This window comes from Anthonomus grandis, chromosome 6 (genome assembly GCF_022605725.1).
Source record: "Anthonomus grandis grandis chromosome 6, icAntGran1.3, whole genome shotgun sequence".
NCBI classification, from domain to species: domain Eukaryota; kingdom Metazoa; phylum Arthropoda; class Insecta; order Coleoptera; family Curculionidae; genus Anthonomus; species Anthonomus grandis.
This window is the reverse complement of record NC_065551.1, coordinates 21712107-21731266: the sequence shown is the minus strand read 5'-3', so window position 1 is coordinate 21731266 and position 19160 is coordinate 21712107. Positions and strand designations below refer to the sequence as shown.

The following is a 19160-nucleotide window of genomic DNA, read 5'->3' as shown; positions in this document are numbered from 1 at the left end:
GAAAGCAAGCTGTGTTCCCTTCAACTGTGCTCCATATTTGCATTATATTCTCTATGATTTGGGATTGTTTTTCAATAAGGCCCGTTCATTTAGCCACCCGTTCTGATATGATGGAGATAATGCTGTCGATGACGCGCATATATGTTTTGAAGGTCGTGGCTTAAGTATGTGACAGTTGGCATAGTTTTCGACTAATGCGCATGTTTCACGCGCATGCTAGAGACCATGAGTGAACGTCAAGTGCCGACTGTCGTTGCTCAACGAATTGTTAGTGATTTTTTAGTATAGCAAGGCGTTAAGAACACACGAATTTTTATGGGTTTGTGGAAATTAGTTTGGTAGGTAGTGCCTGAGTAGAGCTGCTGTATTCAAATGGGCAACACAATCAACGATGGCCGCGAAACATCGAGAATGAGTCGCGTGATCATCGACCGCGAATCAGCATCAGGCAGGTAACATTTGAACAACTATTTTGGAGAATCATAGGATGAATGTTCGGGTCCCTTCGACTAAACTAGGTATCAGTATGGGTAGTATAGAGTCTATCATCTACGAACACCTTTAATATCGTAAAATAAGGGCGCGATGGGTTCTTAAACTGTTGAACTTCGAGCCAAAACTTATAGCCAGTTGCTAATGCGATACGAGGCAAAGGGAAGTGGTTTTTTAACGCAATTTTTCACTTCAGACAAAAAACATAGATACACTATTTCACTCCTGAAAGGAAGTTGTCATCTAAAGAGTCTAGGAAGAAGGACAAAGGGGCGCTCCCGGATTTCCTGCACACCCAACGTTCCAACAATGCTGCGCACTACTCTAACGAAGTAAGTGCGATTCTTCTCCAGGATAACGCGCGCCCTCATACCTAGTGTCACACGCTTGATTCAATATCGAAGTTGGAGTGCCAGGTACTGAAACACACCCTACAGTCAGGATTTATCACCGTGCGACTACTACATGTTTGGACCACTGTAAGAAGCCCTCGGAGGTCAAAGATTAAACACCAACGACGAGGTAGACAAATTCGTGCGCACATGGCTCTCCGAGTTGTCCACGGAATTACATATCGGTTATTCGATATCGCCATCAAAAAGTTTCCGGAAAGGTGGACAAAATGTAAATAAATGTGTCAGAGCATTTAACTCGATCATATTTGAATCACCCTCATAAGTGGCCAATTAATCACTGACTTCAGCTACTCTCTTGGAATATCCACCGTTTTGAATATACTATTTAGGTTTTCTGTAAAGCTGGTTAAGTTACTATTGTCTAATGCTTTCCACATTGCTGTTTACTCATTGATGCCCACGTCTTGCTCCTTCATCTTCGATATTATTATTTTAACCTTGTACCAAGTAATTCTAATATTTCTTGCTTACATTTTGGATAATTTCCTCGCAATTAGTCTGTTGAGCTGCTATTGATATTGTTCTTTTTTGAGATATTCCAAGTTCGCTGTCTTTGGTCTTATCGATCGGTGTAGTTTCCTCAATCTTATTTTTATATTGGGTTACAGCAAGTTATGGTCAGTATCACCATCTGCACCTGGATATGTTCTTACCCTCTTTATGCTTTATTAACTACCGGTTCCTATATATAAAATCTATTTGATTCTTAATAGGGTTATTTTCATTGTCAGCAGGTGATATCCGGGTCTAAAGTCGTCAAGGGGGTAGTTCATAAAAGATGTTTGTGATTTGTTGCACTCCTTTTCCTGGTAGCATTGTATGAGTCTGTCACCTTTTTTAATCTCTTACACCAAAATCCTCCACAACATTGCCAAGTTTGTTTTAGGCCCACTATATTAAGCTCGCGGTTCTTAAGGTTCTTGATTAGATTTTGATTTTGGTTAATGTTCAGCGTTGTCGGGTGTAGGAGCGTATATTTGTATAGAGTTTGCATTTATTGGGCTGATACATATTTAAATTATTATCATTCTCTCATTAAGAGATATGAAGTTGGTGACGTGTTGTTGAAGCTCTTTTTTGATCATATTGTTCTGCGTTTGGCCATCTTACCTCACTAAGACCCAAAACCCCTCTGGCTATTCTGTGCATCTTCAGAGCAACGTTTGTTATTTTCCTGGCCTTGTATATAGAGTCCTGATATCAGATTACTTTGGTTCAAAGTCGTATTTTTATTCTTATTCTTTAGGATGCTTCGTACCTCTGTCCCATTAAAGGGGATGCCGGGGGGGGGGGGGAAGGGCGACTCGAGGCCGTTTTTATGACTATCTATACTTAGCCTTTAGCTAAATAATATTTGACGATAGTATGACATGTATCATGAATCTTCCATCCTGTCTGCCGTTGGACATTCTAGACTCTTCGTTCTTCGGGGTCGTTGTTCACACTTATTAAATATTAGAAAAATATCAAGTTTTGAGGTGTTTAAGTTTTAAACTTTGATTTTTTGCTTTAAACTTATATCGGATACAGTATATAAATTCAGCCGCTAGTCACTCGTTTTCTTCCAAAGTCTTCGAGCATTAATCAAAATTAGCTTATTTAAAAGAGAGAGCCTAAAACTTATATTTCCGCATAAATTAAAATCTATTTTTGTAATAAATAAGAGACGTGATAAAATTTAATGAAAATATCAGCTAATTGAAAATCATTTGCATTATAATGCTAATAGAGCAAGGCAAATAAAAACCAGATAATATTAGTTAATTTTCTCGCCTAGTATTGACATTTTTCATTTTATCTAAAATTAAATTAAAGTCAACATCAATAATTCACATCCGATTTTATTTTCGAAAAAATATTTGGTATTTACACGTTTCCTACCTATAAAGGGACTTAATCAAACAAAAACCCTTAAATAATAATGTAACCTTTAGTTTTCGTTAAACGATAAATACTAATTATTTTATTGAAATTTTCAGACAGATGCTTCAACATATCCGTACCATCCCGGAAATAATCCTGTTAGGCAACACGTCCCCCAGCCTAAAGAGAGTTTCTATATTCTCCTTCCTGGTACGCCATCCCAGAGGAACATTTTTGCACCACAACTTTGTCTGTGCAGTTCTGAATGACGTGTTTGGCATCCAGGCTCGTGCAGGATGTCCCTGTTCAGGGGCGTATGCACAGGAATTACTTGGAATCGATCAAGCTCTGGCTGATCAATATGAAAATATTATTTTGGAAGACAGGTAAAATAAGATCCAAACTTTTTGATATTAAGAGTAAAATCACATTTAATACTACTTTCAGGCGACTTTCCAGTTTGAACTTGGGTGTAGAAAATTCCACACTTGAACTACTTAGGCCAGGCTTCACCAGAATTAGCCTTCCATATTTTATAAACGATGCAGAACTGGCCTTCGTCATGGAAGCAGTGAAAATGGTGGCTACAGAAGGTTGGAAATTGCTTCCGCAGTACGTCGTTGATTTAGAAACTGCTGAATGGAGACACCATACTAATGCCGTGCAAAAAGATCGAAAATGGCTGTCTTCCATTAGGTAAATTATCAACTTTAAAGGGTATTAGTGTATTGAGTTTGTAGTTTTAGATACGTTGATGGAAAAATGACAATGAATGAACGAAGAACCTCTGGCCCGGGTCTGTTTCCTCAAAGTTACTCCGAATGTCTCCAAACTGCCCGTAATTTATTTAATAGAGCGAGAAAAACTGCCCTTAGGATGCCTTATCACGACCAAGGAATCGCCTTTGATAGTAGAGGAGAAAAACTGAGGTTAGTATATCTGAAGAGTCATGTATAATAGAATTGCTTAGAAATCTTTAATTACACGACGCTAGAAGTTCCTTCAGAAATACTTCTTTGATCAAATTAGCTTTCAGGCCAAAGGCCAAAAGTTGACAAAATTATTGGTGATTTTTCAGTGAACATTCTTATAGAATATTTCCATAATACAACTCATAGCATAATTTTTTTATACACTTTGAATATAACGTAGGTAAAAACTTCTAGGAACATGTTTGAGGCACATTTATTCAAGGTTAGGAATGTGCAAACATAAGTAGAACTTTTGTGTATATTCCGTGAATGATCTGTGCTATCAGGCACTATAAATATGATATCATTGCAGTCCATAGAAGATATTTCTTTAGTAATTACTTTACTTGAAGGAGTTATCATCTATCAGTTTTTAGAGATTTTTTAATTTAAATACTTGATTATTAGAAGAATATTACAATGTTTGATTCTTTTTAGTTTTTAATTCTCGTGAATGCTGCTTCTTTCAGTTTTATCGCAAATTTCATGTCAAATAACAGTTTCAAAAGCTTTACATCAGTCTAAATTATCAAACATTAATCATCATACATCAATTTTTTTGCCTAATAATTTAGATTTTTTTGCTGAATTAAAAAGTCTGTATTTTTTGTGTCTTTAATTCCGGAAGTCATGCTGGTTTGGATAACATGTGAGTTTCTAAAAAAATTGCAAATTCTTCTAGGTAAAGGTTTAATTATATAATATTACAAGTCGAATCAGGATCCAAGGTTACTAAGAACATATGCAAACTTTTTCTTTATTGTTTTCCCAATATTGTTTATTAAGTCAAAAAAAAAAAACTAACACAAGTTACACAACGAGGTTACTTAATAATTACCATATTACATTTCAGAAAATGGAATAAATTATTTAATATTAAATACCTATACCTTTATACTTTAAAAATACCTTTTGTCACCTATACACTATACAATTATTACAAATATATGTCTATTATACAAACAAAAACGAGACACAAGTTAGACAAACCAACATGAAAAAATTTTCAGAAATAAGTGGTTTATTATACTAAATGTAAAATTAAATGATTTTTGCAAGCCCTTTTAAAAAACTTCATTCTTTCTATTGTTTTAACTTCTATTGGCAATATATTGTATTTGTTTAGACCATTAAAAAATAATGAATTTTGAGCACATTCTTGGGAAACTCTTGGTATATAAATATATTTCTCGATTGCGTATTATGATCATGTATTTTGGCAGAGAATGTGATTTTACTCAACAGATATTATGAAGCATGACCAATTTTAATCTTATGAACGTGGAACCTACATCAATCTTCTACTATTCCTGTAGATTCTTATATATGTTTTAGCAGATATATATTTAAGCCAATAAATGTGATGCATTCTTTCTTATGTAGGTATTTTCAATTCAAAAGTAGAGACCCACGAACCACGACTACTAATATTAAAGAACAAATTTAATGGTTTTGGTCCTTCTAAGATCAACGACCTTAGTACCGCCGGCAGTTCTTGAACCCCCGGTAGCGTAGGACTCCATGCCTGGTTATCCGCCAAAATTCCTTCGCTGGGTGGTACCTGGTTGGTTTCCTGCAGTGCGGTCTGCTCTGTTGCAGTCTTATTATGCCCCATAAATTTACTTCCACATGTTCAGTTTTGTTGCTGCTAGGAAATCTAGTATTTTGTCCAGTGGCGTACTTCTTATCCTCTATCTCTGGTGAAGGCTTTGCTTTGCTTAGGACTGTCGCCCTGGTCTGCTTGAATCCTTCTCAGAAGCATAAAATGTTAAGAGTGGATTCTTTCTCTTCCTCACAACCTCTACATAGCGCTGTATCTACTTTCTCGAGTCTATGTACCAGACCTCCACAGTGTATGGCCGGTGAGCACTTCACTAAGTTTTCCAGTTATCGCCTGCAGTGGCCCAATATGTTCACACCCTTTCTGGCCAATTTTATTTTCTTTGTTGGCTCTCTTCCCTAGAAATATTTAGAAAATTTTACAGTTTTCACTTCATTTACAGGTGGTTCATGTTACAAAATGAAGCTCAAGCTCTCTTGACTAGCAACGCACAAAACGTAAAACAAAAGGTGCCATTTGATCCAGGAAACTATATGTGTCCCAAAAAGACTGATAAATCTTCGGAGCATGACTACCATCATGCATCTACACCCATTCCAGCTGCTTCTAACAATAATTTATCAAATAATAGTGGAGGAGGCTCTCCGCGACACTACAGGTAACGATTAACTTACTTACTTGTTGGAATGAGTTTTTATAATTTTTTTAAATTGCAGCTTGCCATCATTAGATGACCCAAAACTACTAACGTGTTCCTCGCCAGTGCCATATTTCTTGCAAGACGTCAACGGACTATATTATCCTCACCTTTCGCAGCCTCCTGTTAATTTCGCTGTGGGAGAATCGATGAGTTCAACTAATTTACACTTACAACAGCAGAACTTTGCTAGAGATAGGTAACTACTATTCGAGCTTAATACACCCAATTCTGCTAATATTTTTAATCATATTAATTAATTACTTTAATTTATTCGATTTATCCTATATCTAATACTACAACGGTGCATATTTTATTATTAGGTGTTTTAGTCTAGGTCATCCGACAGTTTCGCCCCCAGTACTTAGTCCACAAACGAGAATGAGTCTTGGTATGACTTCAGTTATGAACGGAAGGCAACGACAGATGAGTTGCGGTAGCCAAACCGAGCTGCATTCTTTAGATTCTGATGCTAATCTATCACCTACTCATAGCTTAAATATACTGTCAAGTAGCTCTATGGATTGTAGCCAAGTAAGTTATATTTTTTTCAGTACTTAAGGTCATTATTTTTTTTAAATCATTAACCCATTAGCGCCGGAATTATTTTTTTATGCTACTTTTTTATGCTCTTTTAAGATTACAAAAAATACGTTCAGGAAGCTGTAAAAATTTAGTTTTTTAATTTTAGCTACTTACATTTTGAGATATTAGCCGTTACCATATGGCAACGCAAGGACTTTACACTATCTAAAATTGAAACAATCTTTTGAATTAGAAAATATTAAAATTTTATTATAGAACGTTATATTAAGTAATATAAAATAAGTAAACAGGTTTAAGTTAACAGGAATGATAAGGTGCAAAGCAAGAAATACATAGAGCTACATCACATTTTGAACACATGGTTCTTACTGTAGAGTTGCATGTTTTGAGTGCACATCATTTGGTTTGTGTTGTTTGTTGAACTAAATGGTCAAAACGATCAAACCGGATATTATCCGAAACTCGCGAATCTGAAGATTTCAATGCAGAAGCTCGTCGCCCAGATCCTTTCGGCAAAACATGAAATTTTTTCAAGTATAGGGTCGCCACCTCTCTTTTACACTCTAACTGTGAAACCTTTTGTTTTCGAGATCGATTGTATAGTATCCAGGAGTTTTGAATAGCAACATCGAAAATCCAGGTTAGCAAAGGCCAATACCATTTCTTACCTCGAATACCGATGCGATAGCAGCCAAGGTTCAGGTCCATCTGATCAGTTCCTTCCATGTGGGCATTATATTTCGCAATAACTTCTGGTCGTGTAAACATTATATTTTTCTTTTGTTGTTGTGAGTACCTTTTAACTTGTCCAATTTCTTGAGCTCCATGCGAAGTAGACATCATAGTTACCACTGAATTATCCATCCATCTCACATACAAATGGCCATCGAATTTCTACATGGCTGTTTCGAAATATCCACGGTCTTTTTTGACAAACATTTTTTTATTCGTGAGGGGGCATTGTTTGGGCATTCGGTTTTCACGAATTGTTCGAGTTGCAGAATAACGACGAAATTGCAAATATGAGTAAAGCGCTGGGTTTGAAAACAAATTATCCATATAAAGTTCATATCGCAAATCCTTTTTTTCTGGCGGCAATTCATCTAACATTACTACCAAAGGGCTTGCAGCTTTGCAAAACAATAAATCGTAGTCCGCATTAGATTTGGGACTTTTACCTTGATAAACATCAAAATTTACCAAATAGCCGTCTGTAGTATTTAGGATCCAAATTTTATACCCAAATCTAATGGGTTTTTCACGAATAAATTGCTTGCAGTTATGTCGCCCGAAATATCGAACCATACTCTCATCATAAGCCAAATTTTGTTCCGGAACGAAATTTTTCAAACAGTTTTTTTTTAACATTTCTATGACAGTCCGAATCTTGTAGAACTTATCATTTTTGTCTAGTTTTGTATTATCAGAGCAATGAAGAAACCGAGTGATCTGTAAAAATCGATCACGGCGCATTGCTTGAGACACAGCTAAATTTTTAAGATTTTCGCCACTGCTCCAATATTGCCTTTTAGATGGCAAATTATTATAGCCGCTTACAAATAATATGGCTATGAAGCAACGAATTTCATCTGGTGTAATATTAGGGTCTGGGCAGTTCAAAAATAATGCATACCTGCGAGTTTCCGCCACCAAATGTTTTATAAATTAATCATCTATAAACTCTTCGAAAATTTGAATTACGGACATTTGCTCAAATCTGGAACAATTTGGTGGCGGAAAATATTTTGGCGGTACAACTGCATAGTCTGCTCCTTTTTCCCACTAAGGTATAAATGATTTAGACTGGTTTCGCCTATCTTTTAGCCAAGTTGTGTATTCCTGCGCAAGAACCGGAGTAGGCACAGTATTTGTTTCCTGATCTGCTATATTTGCATCACATTCAACCTCATATTGGGTACCCAATCTCTCGTTATTGTATAATCTTATTTCGGCCGAGGCTCGCAACTGTCGAACTGTGAAATTGTCAACTAACCTACGAAAAAAAATGATCAAAAAATAACAAATTACGATAAAAACTTGGCTTATTACCAGCCATCGTCCTCGTCAGCTGAGTCCTCATCTGTGTCTACATTGGGTTCTGGTGGCTCAATGTAAATATCGCCATCAAGATCATCGTTATACACCATATCAAGCGCTTCTGCAAGTGAAAAGTCATATCTGTAATTATTTGAAATCACTTAGTGCAAACGCCTAGTGTTGCCATATGGTTTACGCCCATACAAGTTTACGCCCTTGTAACTCACTAACTTATCAATGGATTTTATTCCAAAATTGGCCAACGATAAGCCATAGTACTCTGAGCATCACAGTGTAACAAAATATCCCCCACTATTACACATCAAAAATAAATTATACTTACTCGAATTGTATATCCATATTTTCACGATGTTTCAATAACTATCAAATTTAACCGCACTAAACAAACACAGTTTGGCGTTTTTACGGAAACTAAGCGAACGCGTGGTTTTTGCACACTGTGATTGGTGATATGACACGCTCGCAACAAATTTACTAGCGCCTTACATGGCCAATGCCATCGCACTTTGAGTAGTCACGTGTTTGCCGTAGCCATGTGGTAACGCTAGGCGTTAATGGGTTAAGTGAATTAATGAAAGAAATTCTTTTGTTTTTTCAAGGTTGGTCGAGCTTCTCCTGCTCCTGATCTCCAAACTTACGTGACTGAAATGACCAAAGAATTAGCGACAAACATAAAGTCTGAAATAAGGGAAGTTATTTCGAAAGTGGAGGACGTATTGGAAAATACCGATAGCGATAGAGATAATTCGTTTTTCTATGAACGAAATGGTAAGAAAAAAATTATTTTCCTATATGTGGTGGATTTAATATTCTCTTTAGGTAGTGGAAGCGAAGATGGACGAAGCGACTCAATTTCAGCCAACGAGGTGGCCGAATATCTTGAAAAAATATCAATAGAAATGGCCAATGAAGTAAAATCGGAGATCCGTGATGTGGTAAGCGCTGTGGACGTCTTCATTACGCCGGATAGCAATCAGCTTACCTACTCGAGATCCAGCTTACCAAATGAAATAAGGACGAGCCCGCAAAGACAAAGCAGCAGCCAAGAGAACGAAATTGAAGAACGAACCCCTGGAAGTAGTAGCGACACTGTGATTCATTTAATAACTTCTCCTACAGTTAAGCCGAAATCGGAAGAAGATCACGTTGACGGAAATGGTGCTAAGAGTAAAGTACTGTCGACATCTACCGTTGCTAGTGTGAGCTCTCAGGATAGGTGTGTTATATTTAGATATATTACCTGATTCAATAGTATTACATGAAAATTTTAGCGGTATCAATATGTCCTTCCACGAACAAGAACATTTCCAAATTTTCGCCGTAGCTGAATTTAAAGCACGCAGCAACTCAGACTCGCGAGGCCACCGAAAGTCCGAATCGGAAATAAAATTTTCAACCCTCCAAAGGAAAAGACCCTCAATCCAGAGAGATTTAAGTGACGATCCAAACAACCTGGAAAGTATCGTGCTACGTAAATGGAGCTGCCCCGAGAAGAATTTGTGGACACCCACTGTGCAAGCCATTAGCGAGTACAAAATGATCAGAGATGGTAAGTGGAAAAAGTTGTCTTGATTAGTCTTAGTATAATTAATATTTTTAGGTGATAAGGTAATGGTATGCCTCTCCGGTGGCAAAGACTCTTTGGGCCTTCTTCACACTTTGCTGCAATATCAGACGCATGCGCAGAAGTCTGGTTTATTATTTAGTATTGGGGCCATCACTGTTGATCCGGATTCTTCTGGATGTGATCCCTGTATTCTTATTCCCCATCTTAAGAGTCTCGGAGTGCATTATATTATTGATGATAAGAAAAGCGATTTAGGTTCTGAAATAGGTAAACAGTAATTATTTTTCATTTAAGTGTTATTATATTTATTTTTTATTTTAACAGAAAAACAGGAAGAAATTAGGGACAATCTATTTAGTTTCTGCTCACCTACTTTGCGGCACCGGCTCTATTCTGCTGCAAAATCTTCTGGATACAACGTCTTAGCTATTGGCCAACATTTAGATGATCTTTGTGAGAATTTCTTGCTGTCGGTATTTCATTTAGGGAAAATGAGGGCAATGAGAGCCCATTACTACATTAAGTAAGTAATTATTTATTATGTTTTTTTATGTATAATTACTATTTTTTTGTCCAGGGAGCACGACTTAAGGGTAATTCGTCCACTAGTATATGTACGAGAGAGAGCACTTCGCCAGTACGCCACCAATGAAAGTCTGCCTGTTTTTAATAGTTCTTTAGACCCTAATTTATCGAAGGAGCGACAAAGGATTAAACAGTTACTTACCCAACAGGAAATACTGTTTCCTAAGTTATTCGTTAGTCTTAAAAATGCCCTTCATCCGCTTATTGGTAAGCATCCTTTAATAGCGAATAAAAAAATAAAACTTTTGCTGAATTGATCAGAAACCAGAAGATTTATTTGTCAGAGATATGTTGATTTATTACTAAACATTTTTCGTTAAAATTATTTGCAGGTTTTCAAATAAAAGCATGTGAATTAAAATGCCGACGGCTCTCCAAAACATCCAAAGAACGTGAAATAGAAGACTCGCATAATGAAACTGATGAAGAACCAATCGCCACTGACGACTGATTTGTATAATTTAGTTTTTTTGTTGTTAATTTTTAAATTAACGATCTCTCGATTGGTTTATATGTTTATGATTTTTGTGATTTAATTGTGAAATTTTCTTTGACGGTAAACGACTGTAAAGTACAAATTGGCGACTTTTTATAATTTTATGATCGTTTTAGATGTTTAAGGTGTGTCAGTTGGTTTTATTTAAGAGAGAATCTCTGCTTTCGATTTAAAAAATTGTTTTTTTTTACCAAACAATTTGGTATAGTAGAGGTTTTTTAATAAATCAAAAGGTAGGCATGAATAAATACCCTCATTTAGAATAGTGTTTTTTGGTTTTTAAAATATTAATTATTCTCCAATACTATGCGAGTGATGACTAAAGAAAATGTGATATTTTAAATTTCTGGAAGGATTGTAAGCTGAAAGGGAACCAAAAAAGATGTTTTCTTTTTCTATATTAAAAAAAAATATATGATTGTATAGAAATGTCAAATAATATAAAAGTATGAAAATTTTTGGAAATATTATCCAAAGTTTAGACTGTTTTTATTTTAAACATGGTATATAATCTATTAAACGTTTTGTTTGCTATTAATAAATACCCGTTTTAGAAGTTAATTTTATTTTTTGAAATTGTATTCTTTAAAAGAAAATACATTTTAACATAATTTCAGAGGGAAGGTATCTAATTTTTTATTAAAATATATAAAACTCTGTAATAAACCTAATTTTTGTCTTATTTTGTGAATCTTATTAAAAAAAATCAGTATTAGTGGGCTTTTTAATATTTCAATTTGACACTAATTTAGTTCCTTTTTAGTTAAACTTACGGATGGGGGATGTGTATTATAAAAATGTAAGAAAATGATATTAAAATTCTAATTTTACTTCTTTATCCTCGTCTTTAATTCTATTATATAATATAAGTTTTAACTTGCTGTTTGTCATTAAATATCACTTGTTTTGTTATTTATATTTATATCATTTATAAATTATATTAATAAAGTATTTTTAGTAGTTCAATTTCTTGTTTTCTTTATAATTTTTTTATATCTTATTTATTCATATTTTGCATGTCATTTAATTTGTCAGTGTCAGTGTTTCGACTCCATATATTAACACAGTTAGTTTAAACACACTTATATAAACCTTTTTTTATGCGTATATTAATTTGTTTGATATAGCTCAGTTAAAGGATCCCAGGAGAGACCTATTCTTTTCCTGATTTTACAAATTTGATTGTCCCTCGTCACTCGAATTTCTTTGCCCAGGTACACATAGGACCATACTTGCTCAATATTGAAGCTATTTAATTACTTTAAGATTTTAACTGGCGATTAGAGTTGTCATGAACTTGGTCTGGCTAATGTTGATATGCAGCCCAACTTCTTTAGATGCTAGTTCCAGTTTCTTTAGCATTTCTTTTGCTTCATAAAATCTGTATGCAATTAGTTTTAGGCCATCGGTGAAGTGAATATGGCTCAACTCGCCAGTGATGTTTAGACCAAATTTGTTTATCTTACTAAGCGTTAACAATTATATACTCCAAAAGGTTACTGAACAAATTGGGAAGGATGACAACAATTTTGTTTTTAAACAAACATTCAAATTTAACATCAGAAATATGTGTTGTTATCCTGTTTTCCAATAATTCGGTCTTTACCGTAGGTCTGGTTATAGGACATAGGCCTGGTCTCTGCACCAATGTATATAGCCTAAACATCTGTTTCGGATCCGTACCTCCACTTTTGTGGTGTAATTTGCAGCAGCTTTAGAATACCAGTTTTAATGTCCCAATAGTTTTTTTAAGATACTAGGCCCAGGTCACCATTTTAATCAGAGTAATCCCAAGTTATTTGTTTTGTCTTAAGTGAAGCGTGTTTTTTTTAGAGGTTTGGATTTTAAGTTGTCAAAACTGTTCTGGTGATTGTCAATTTGACAGTTGGTAGTGTATTCGTGGTCAGTATGGTTTGCCATTTCACAATGAATAGACTTACTCCAGAACAGCGCTTTCAAATTGTGCAAATATATTTTAAAAATCATAGTTCAATTCGCGAAACTTACAGTGCGCTGCGTACATTTTACGGTCGACATAATCGGCCATCCGAGCAAGTTATTCGAAAAATTATGGATCGTTTTCGTACCACGCATACTCTAGTTGATAATACGCATCCACAAAGACGCCATACAGCGCGCACAGAAGAAGTTATTGCTGCTGTGGAGCATAGTGTTGAAGAGGACCCGAATGAGTCGATTCGCCATCGTGCACAACAATTGGGGCTATGCCCATCAACTTTGTGGAAGATTTTGCAGCAAGATCTTGGCTTGCGAGCTTACAAGATCCAACAAATGCAAGAACCGAAACCGCGTGACCATTATGCGCGCCGTACGTTCGGTGAATGGGCGGAAAACAGTATTCAGCTTGACCCATTTTTTCAATCCAAAATTTTGTTCAGCGATGAGGCTCATTTTTGGTTGAACGGCTTCGTCAATAAGCAAAATTGCCGAATTTGGAGTGGAGAAAATCCAGAAGCTTTTGTTGAAACGCCCTTACATCCATTAAAAGTCACAGTTTGGTTTCAACAAGATGGTGCAACATGCCACACAGCGCGTAACACTATTAATTTATTGCGGGAAACATTCCATGGTCGCATAATTTCACGCAATGGACCTGTGAACTGGCCTCCACGATCGTGTGATCTCACACCCCTGGATTACATTCTTTGGGGATATGTGAAGTCACATGTCTTCAAAGATAAACCACAGACGTTGGATCACTTGGAAGCAAATATTCGCCGTGTTATTGCCGAGATACGGCCCCAGATGCTTGAAAATTGGACTTCCCGATTATGCTACATTCGAACCAGCCGTGGCGCTCATATGCCCGAAATCATTTTTAAGCACTAATGGCATAACAATATCTTTTAAATAAAACCAATACCATGTCAATAAATTTTTTTTAATAGTTTTATTTCACTTCAAATTTGTATACCTCTCAAAAAAACACCCTTTATATCTCTTAGATCACCGATAAGATTTCATCATCACTGTCTTCCTTCACTACTAAACTTCCACAATTTGAATGATGCTAAGCAGCTCATCGTTTTACAACCCTTGATGGGTCTTAGTTGACTGCACGTTTGCATTTCATATGTGCATAAAGCTCGGCCCTTCCAAATTTTGTTCTCAGACCGTTTTGACGACTCGAGAGTCTGGTTGTCAGTAAAAATGTCCAGCCCATCTCAACCGTTTGGCCTTAGTTACTTTGATTATGTCTAGTTCCTCATAGAGTTCGATTAGTTCGTTGTTTATTCTTGGATGGAACTGCTCTATTTCTGGGTCTTTGTATGGTCTATAAAACCTTCGTCGAACTTTTTGGTAAGAGTCCAAGTCCCATTATTGCCACCTTAACGCTTAGTTATAAGTAATTCTTAAACTGTTATTAATAGGTGAGTACAATTTTACGCACGGGTATAAAAATGCATTGTTGTTAACATTATTTTTTATTTAAATCCAAAAACTAAATAGAAACTAAATTAATGTTTTTATTGGGGTCTACAATGGCAATATTGGGATCACCAGAACTCCTATTATTGCCACCCCGTGTCAATATTAGGAACTACAGAAAAAGTAACAAATTATTCTAAGACAGCAAAAATTGATAACTTAAAAGATAAGTAAACTTTCTTATTGCGATCTTCAGTCATTATGGAACTACAGATTAAAGAGAGAACAAACAGTTAAAAAAAATTAAGAACAGTAAGGACAAATAAACCTTTCTTTGTCATTTTTAGTTAGGCCTACACAGGCTTCATGAACATATTTATAACAAACTATGCACAAGCGTATATCTTCTTCGCGGCAGGTGTTACAAAGAAAACAAAACCACGATTTTTTCGGTTCTTCTGATTTTTCCTTCGATTTCTTTTTGGTACCACTCTTTGCTTCTCTGACAACTTTGGTTGAATCCAATTTTGGTTTTGGCGCGAAAAGATCTTTGAAAAAAAGGCGCGAAAAGAACTTGCTGGGCTTCACTGTTTAAAGCCGGCTTCCTTTTTACTGTAGGTACTTTGATTTCGGGGGTAATGAGCAATCCAATATCTTTAAACGAAGTATCTAAGCATTTAGAGTCGGGTGTTGAGTCCATATTCTGATTAGAGTTTATGGTTTTTCTCTGTGATGGTATCATCTTTTTTATTTTGTGGTAGTTTAGTTAGTCTCTACATATTTTTGTTTTTGTATTAGTTTATTTAATGGTATTTCATCGTCATCGCTGCTTTCATAGTTCCCAATAGCCCTGGTGTTAAGTTTCTTAGTCTGTGTAATCTGTTTTTTGTTTCGACTAAACTTATCTTCTAAACTTTTTTTTTCAAATTTACCAAAGGTTCATTTTCATCGGATATATCGTCAAGTGAATCATCGTCAAGACTAAAATCCGATAGTGATTCGGTATCTGTGCTAGAAACGGGACTCTTCTTTCTTTTTTGAAGCGGTTTTTTTAGTAGTTGATATCCGCTTGTACTTGCTTTGTTTTTGTCTGCAGACTCAATTGACCTGCAAGAACTTTCCACAACATCTGATACACCTTGAGAATTATTTACTACGTCGTTTTCTTCTCTGTGGGTGATCAAACTTGGTGCATAAGCCTCTTCAGGTATAGCCTCTGATCTAAATGGATATATACCGGTGGCTTTAAAACCAGAAATAATGTTTGATGGAATCATCGCTTTGAACCAAACGGGAGTAAAAATTTCTCCAAACCTCATTTTCGTAATTGCTTTTCCAGGGTTTATCATTAAAAACTGCAAAACTTTTTGATCCCAAAACGTCTCAAAACTTTTAAATACAGACTTGTCCATGGGTTGCAACTCATGTGAAGTGTTGCTTGGAAGACAAAATAAAGTTATGCCCATACGGTCTGCTACATCAACTATAGAAATATCAAGGTAAATTTTAGCCCCATCGAATATTAGTAGTGTTGGGCCAGAATTTTTGAATGAGGAAAAATGAGTAAGCCATACAATAAAGGCTTCACATGTCATGCTTCCTTTATTTGTGACAATTGCTTTTGAGCCAGGTGGCAAGTGATCAAACCATTTTGGTTTTAACCTTTGTCCTTTAAAAAGCACAAAAGGTGGTACTGATTGACCCAGTGCGTTTCCACAACCTACAATTGACACATTTTCCCCATGCTCGGGTGCGGTTAAATGTACGCGCTTTGCCCCTTTTCTGGCTAAAACAATTGGTTGCCTATGAATTGTCAATCTGCACCCTTTTTCGTCCGTATTATAAATGTTACCTGGTTTGTCAAATAACTTTAGCTTTTCGATGGTTTCTCTTAGCTTATAAAAGTAGTCATCAACGATTGGCCTATTCATTTTTTGGGCTCACGCCATATTCATTTGTTGAGCTCTTCGTTTCGATACGTCCGGATGCCTAGTTAAGAATAACTTGAACCATTTTCTACCAGCCCTATTCGAGATTTTAGAAAACCGATTTGAAATGTTTTTTGCTGTTGTATAAGAAAATACACTTTTCATTAAAATCTTGCTTGTTATAGGCATTCCTACCTCAGCTAGTCTGTGGATTCTTTGCACTAACTCATTTTCTTGTTCTGTAGATAATACTGGTGACCTTCCGAGCTTTTTTTTAGAATTTTGGGTTCTATGATGAAGGCCTAGTGTTGTACGAGGTATACTGTATTGCTTGGCAGCAGCTTTGATGGACATTCCATTCCCTATGGCTTGCAACGCTGAGCGTAGGTCCTCTTCTGACCACTGAGCTCTTTTTCTTGGCATTCTACAAAAAAAAATATATTTTGTTCCTAATATTGCCATAGCTTCCTAATATTGCCACTGACAATATTAGGAATACTTAGTGATGGCAATATTAGGAACAAATGACGTAAAGAAAAAAAAAACATAACCTAGAAATACATATAAAATAATTGAAGCAATTTATAATTCAAGAACCATTGGATGTACTTACATGTGCTTATTGAAAAAAATCCAGAAAATATTAGGTTAGATTGTATTACAATCAACGTAAAATGTGAACTTGTTTATAACGCGGAGAAGAAAAACAAATAGCGTGCTCCTACGTCTGACGAAAGACATAGACTAAACCTTTCGATGGTAAAACAAATAGCCGACAAATCAAACTAACTTTTGGTGCTGCCATCTAAGTTTTAGTCTCGATACTGGCTGAGTACGGAGGGGTGGCGATATTAGGAACAATGGCAATATTTGGCGCACGTACAGTCAACAAAATTGAAAATGTCCCTCGCTCCGTGGCTATTTACCCATTTACACGTAATTGAAGCACAATTTGGCTACACTGTATGAATGAAGAAAGTATAGCGGCATTTTTCGAAAATAAGTAACGGGGGCTGATGCGGGGGCAGCTTATGCCATCGATCCCATTATAACATTGTGTATAAGGTACCATTGTAAATTTTAAGATCTATTTTTAAGGAGGGTTTTTCCTTATTAATTGACGGCACGGGGATGCAGGTAAAATGTATAAGGTGGTAATTATAAATAAATTTGATGGTAAGTAGAATTGTACTGTCTTTTGTGTTTATAAGTGCCTCGAGTCTATTTACGTGTTTAATTTTTTTTATTTTTTAAAGTGTTTTATGTAATATTTTGTCATAATGCCAAGATTGCCTGGACAGAGGGAGAGTATGATGGAAATTCGTACTAGAATTATTGTTATGCATGAGATGGGTGCCACCTTACGAGAAATAGCAATGGCTACGGATCTTTCAGTAAGTTTTTTTTTAATGCAATTCGTTTAAATTTTTTGTTAGGTATAATCTATTTAAACTAAACTATGAAATTTGTCAAAAATCTTCAAAAATTCTCTTTAACTTTCTTTTAGAAAAAAAAGGTTTGTTTTTATACGGAACCAACTTTTTTTGATATCCCGAAATAAGCTAATAAATTTAATAGATCAAAAACGAAAATTATTATCTCATCGTCCTGGGAATCTATTCAAATAGGAGTGATTTCGAGGGTAATTTATAATTTTTTCATTAACTTTTTTATTTAGAAAAATAGCTGAAAATTACATATCTTAAGTTTAAGTTATCGATAGATATGTAAAAAAGTTATAAAACTTACCTATATTTTTTAACAAAGAAAAATATACATGTAATTGGATCTATCAAAATAAAAAATGTTTTTGTTTTATTTTTAAAGTAAAATTATTTTAGATATGATTGATTGTTTTTTTTGAGGTAGTATTTATTAAATCCAAGCAACCCTTATACAGGGTGAGTTTTTTAAAGTGTTGCAACGCGATATCTTAAAAACATTCAAGTTTTTTCTAAATATTTAAAAAACGAAGGTACAGTTTTTTTTTAGATAATAAATAAATTTAATGCAGTACCATACCCTAAAAAAAGTATTAATGGGTTTAAAGGTTTCTCAAAAACGGTAGTAGAATGTAGTATAGATTGGCGATATTTTGAATTTTAAATTTAATATCTGACTCACTACTGCACCAGTTGAGAGTTAAGGGGAGTGGCCCTTTATTAAAAAATGTTTATTAAAATAATATTTAGTCTAAAATGCACCGTAAGCCAATCCACTACCTATTTACCGCATTATTTGTATCCATCTAGTATATTTTTACATCTGTATTATTATTGTATTTATTATTATACCTGTGAATGGGTTTTTTTATGCCAAATTTAAGCTTTACCTCGTTAATTATATTTATTCGATTTAGTAATATGATACATATGTATGTATATGCATTTTACGATATTAGACTGAGCATTGACATAAGTGAGCTTTGACATAGGTAATTTACGAAAAAGAAGAGAAGAATTCTATCACCTGCTTTTATTATAATTTAATATAATTTTGTCTCTTCGCGCCGGTTGTTATTTTTAAATATGAAGGTTTTATAAAAGTCATAGCAAACATTTTAATCTGAAATATTTTCACTTTGAAAACT

General features: G+C 35.1%; 2 protein-coding genes across 4 annotated transcripts in view; one reads left to right on the top strand and one right to left on the bottom strand.

Moving 5' to 3' along the window:
* Positions 1–12218, top strand: part of LOC126737017 (uncharacterized) — an 87351-nt gene extending 75133 nt beyond the window's left edge. The window contains exons 6-18 of one of the 3 annotated variants that reach the window (XM_050441699.1): positions 2888–3157; positions 3219–3467; positions 3512–3700; positions 5746–5961; positions 6020–6199; positions 6333–6534; positions 9204–9372; positions 9424–9820; positions 9876–10153; positions 10205–10438; positions 10496–10694; positions 10749–10963; positions 11089–12218. In XM_050441699.1, coding sequence (XP_050297656.1) covers positions 2888–3157; positions 3219–3467; positions 3512–3700; positions 5746–5961; positions 6020–6199; positions 6333–6534; positions 9204–9372; positions 9424–9820; positions 9876–10153; positions 10205–10438; positions 10496–10694; positions 10749–10963; positions 11089–11207 — 2917 coding nt within the window. In that variant the 3' untranslated portion in view covers positions 11208–12218. Of the gene's footprint in view, positions 1–2887; positions 3158–3218; positions 3468–3511; positions 3701–5745; positions 5962–6019; positions 6200–6323; positions 6535–9203; positions 9373–9423; positions 9821–9875; positions 10154–10204; positions 10439–10495; positions 10695–10748; positions 10964–11088 lie in introns of all 3 variants that reach the window. The other 2 variants (XM_050441697.1, XM_050441698.1) reach the window with 2 other exon arrangements.
* A 3332-nt stretch (positions 12219–15550) lies between these two features.
* On the bottom strand, positions 15551–16573 carry LOC126737613 (uncharacterized). Its single transcript, XM_050442589.1, has one exon. It carries the CDS (start codon positions 16571–16573, stop codon positions 15551–15553), a length of 1023 nt encoding a protein of 340 aa, XP_050298546.1.
* Positions 16574–19160: the final 2587 nt, after the last annotated feature.

Bases quoted from the DNA above. Each gene is read 5' to 3' on its own strand.
- LOC126737613 (XM_050442589.1), bottom strand. From the start codon at position 16,573: ATGAATAGGCCAATCGTTGATGACTACTTTTATAAGCTAAGAGAAACC.